General features: G+C 36.4%; 1 protein-coding gene across 1 annotated transcript in view; it reads right to left on the bottom strand.

Annotated features, from left to right (window-relative positions):
* Positions 1-434: 434 nt before the first annotated feature.
* The window catches only part of LOC107291849 (protein regulator of cytokinesis 1), a 33,969-nt gene continuing 30,519 nt past the window's right edge, over positions 435-3,884 (bottom strand). The window contains exon 14 of the mRNA XM_029285025.1: positions 435-1,166. Within this exon, the coding sequence (XP_029140858.1) occupies positions 1,092-1,166 (75 nt within the window). The 3' untranslated portion in view covers positions 435-1,091. The remainder of the gene's footprint in view (positions 1,167-3,884) is intronic.

The raw sequence follows: 3,884 nt of genomic DNA, 5'->3' as shown, positions 1-3,884 counted from the left end.
AGACTGGATTTGGAATTTGTGTCCCTCTATTGAGTCCTTCCCAAGAATCTGGGACAGACAGATATTGTTGTTTGATGATGTTAAAGGTATCCACAGGATGTAAGCTGTTCCTAGAAAGCTGCCTTTTGCAATTGACTGACAGTGATTTTATCTATACTGATGGTGTTCGAATGGTGCTCCATATGTTTTGGGATTACACCAAGGGACCTATTACTATCTTTGCTCTCTTCTTCTTTTCCTCGTCCTTCAAAAAACTCTGGACCACAATCAACCCTCTAACAATCAATATAATTTAAACCAGATAAGCACATAATATGAACAAAAAGGAATTTTAATCCCTTTCCGTAATCTTTCTGAAAATTACTGGACAATTTCAGGATCCATGCAAAAACCATTTTCTCAAAGCCATCTCAGAAATTAATTTTATTATTAACAATACATATTGTTCCTTGAAGAATAGCCATGGCTATTCTGTGGTAAAATATTCTGAATGCCTTCCCTGAAATGTCTCCAATGCATTCCAACACAGCTTATATTACTACTATATCAACATTGTCAGAGGAAGCAGCTCATATTTTAAAAAAACCTGCTTTTTAAAATCAATGAACTGAAACTTTTATTTTTTTACATTTATATAAACACTTGTTTCGTAATCTTAAAATGTCAATAATGAAAACAGGAAAAGGTATCAATGGCTAACCTGACTTTCATGTATTATAGTCTCTTAAATAAAACATAAGGGCTTACTGTACTGTACATCTGCTTTTTATCACCCCCTCAGCTTATACATAATTGTTCCTTTAATCACACACCCCTCATTTTGTAAGTTCATTCTGCATTTAACACAGATAAAGGAAACTGTTTAAGCTTTCTGTTTGCTTAAGTTGTTCCTCCCTAAAGATAGCGTTTATTACAGAAGTGATGGTATTCTGGCATCATTTTATATACATATAACCAGAACATAAATAGTGATTATTACAAAAAGGTGACCTATTAGTATCTTATTATATAATTATATAGTGTTCATTCATCATATAATTACAATTCCCATTGACTTGATGAGCTTTGTAAGAGAAGAAATCAAGAAGAGCTCATTCATCCAAATTCTCTTTGAGTGTGGAATTCAGAATCCTGTTGTGGATGCTTGATTTGATTGTAAATTCTTTCTGTAATATTACAAGGAATAACAAAAATATGAAGTAGAGCTAACAAAAAATAAATTCATAAATCAGTTTCCATTTCAATGCATTTCTCCTTCATGCTTCACTAAAGCTGTAAATCAGATGATCATATTGTTTTGGTGATCCCAACAACCAAATACATTTCCTGAATATGTTCACATTACATATTGCACTAAATTCTGGCTTGCTTAAATACAGGTAGTCCTCACTGCAGTTGGAATCAGCAACTTCATTTGCTATGCAAATGTCGACGTACAATGTCAGTTCTGGCTCTGGTTGTAAAGCAAATCACTTGTGGTCTTTAATAAGCATAACCTCTGTCAGATTGCTGTGACTTGTAATTTCCTGTCAGCCTCCCCACTGATTTTGCTTCTTGAAAGTGGCTGGGAAGGTTGCAAATGGCGACCATGGGGATGGTATAACTGCTGTAAATGTGACGCTGGCCGCAAACACCTGAATTGCTATCCTATGGCCACAGAAACGCTGCAACAGTCGTAAGTGTGAGGACTGGTTGCAAATCTCCTTTATTGAGTGCCATTGTAACTACAAATGTTGCTGGAACAGGTGGTTGGTAAGAAAGGACTACCTGTTTAGCTTACTTGAATGAATCAAAATTGGCTGAGTTTACAGAACACATTCCCCTGGGGCCAGATATCCTGCCTCACCTGACTAAAACATTTTAATTAAAAAACAAAACAGGAAGTTGGCACCTTGCAAAGCAAACTGCCAGCATCGCCTTTACTTTCAATGTCCCCAAAGCATAGAAGTATCTACCTCTGACTAGATAACAGAGAAAGGTAAGCAGGGATGTTAGAACATGGGCAGGGACAACTTTTGGCAAGCCAAGGCTTTATAACTAGTTCTACCCCACCAGATTGCCATACCTTGACAGGGTAATCCTTCGCAGCACCCATTTTGCAAGCCTTACCCACACCATGTTCTCAGAATTGATACATGCCAAAAAACAAAAAGGATGTGCTCTACACAAAGCCAACCAAGTAATCCATGCTATAGTTTAGAGTGATTTGGGAACCCAGTGACTTGTTCTGTCAACACACCTAAAGCTGGGTGGTAGGGAGTTTGTGACCCGCAGCCCACCAGCATCCCTTACCATAAGCCATGTTGATTGGGCTGCTGTTAGGTACCAGGCATATCTGGAGCATTATCGGTTTACATTCCTGACCTGAAATTTCTTTGATGTTTACAATATTTTTATTTAAGAGTGATATCCCATGCATATTTATTCCAAAATAATCCCCACAAGATTTATATGCCTACATATGCTTAAGTCTATGTAGGATTGCTTGGCGGAATTAAAGTTGCTTGGTGGAATTAAATTCAAGATTAACTGTTTTTATTTCCTAAAACTTCAACCATGACAGTTCCATAATATTATCTGGCAGAATTAAACTGCAATAGTGCTAAGCACTATTAATTACACTTTCACAATACTCCAAATAGCAATAAAATCATTGAGACTAGCGCTATTCTAGTCAGCTCTTCCCAGCAGTGATTCTTAAAAGTGTAACTCAATTCAGTTAAAACATGTTCTAAAGATTTTTCTGAAGATTAACACCACAAAGAGACAGATGATCATATCATATCCTTTATACATTATTTGACAAGGCATAGAGAGGAATTTCACAGAGAACCAATTATCCAAAGCCAATTATTGGGAAGCAGAGAAATGGAGATGAGTCAAGAGTATCAGGTAAACAAACCAAAAGACCCTTCTCTAAACAAATCTTGGATTTAAGAGAAGAACTTGGAAAAAAAAGATGACATAATTCACAGAAGTGGTTCAAAATGAAGACTGCAGAGAATCATGAGAGTGAAGAGCAAAAATCATGAACCAATAAAGACATGACTTAAAGAAATCATTAAGTAGGAAAAACTAGAAAAAGCTGCATGTTTAAAACGGAACCACTGGCTACACTCACTGGGGTGAATAAAAACCTTAGATTTGGATAGAAAAGGGATCGCTTAAAGACTGGTAGTTTTACAATGGTTCGAAGTTATTAACGGCCATGAAATGGATGCTTTATAGCCTGTTAAGCACTCCTGGCTGTCAGAAATGGTCACGTCCCCCCCTCACAATCACATGACCACATGTTGGGTGGGCCAGCTTTATGACCAGTTGTGGTGTTCGATGGTCCTATAACCACAATTTGTGATGTTTCTGGCAAAAAAAAACAAAAAACCATTCAAATGAATGGGTTCGTTTAATGGCTGCCATGTTCATTTAACAACTGCTGCAAAAAAGTCCTGAAAATTATCTCTGGTTATGAGGGTGCTTCAACTTACGACTACAACAACTTATGACCATAATTATGGTGTCAATTACAGTCATAAGTCGAGGACTATCTGTAGAAATTAGAAAATTAGTGAATGAATTGTGAACATGCATCATATTGCCTCAGTATTTTGAATGTTATATTATTTTAGAAATGGGGGAAAATTTATGTGATAGTGTAGTCTGACAAAAAAGCAAAAAAAGTAATCAAGGGGAAGAGGGTTGGTTGAAAGTTTTTGGCTTTTTTCAGTGGTAGACACAAGTATGTGTGAAAAGGGAGAAGAGAAGAAAAATGGTTAAAAATATAGCCATTGAATTGAATCAAAAGAAACAATCTGTAGTTCTCATCAATTCTAAACAATCCTTAGATCCTGAATGTGTTATTTGCCTCAGTTTTGATATGCAGTGAT

This window comes from Protobothrops mucrosquamatus, unplaced genomic scaffold (assembly GCF_001527695.2).
Source record: "Protobothrops mucrosquamatus isolate PMUCROS unplaced genomic scaffold, P.Mucros_1.0 scaffold1199, whole genome shotgun sequence".
Taxonomy (NCBI): domain Eukaryota; kingdom Metazoa; phylum Chordata; class Lepidosauria; order Squamata; family Viperidae; genus Protobothrops; species Protobothrops mucrosquamatus.
This window is presented reverse-complemented; position numbering and strand designations above follow the sequence as displayed.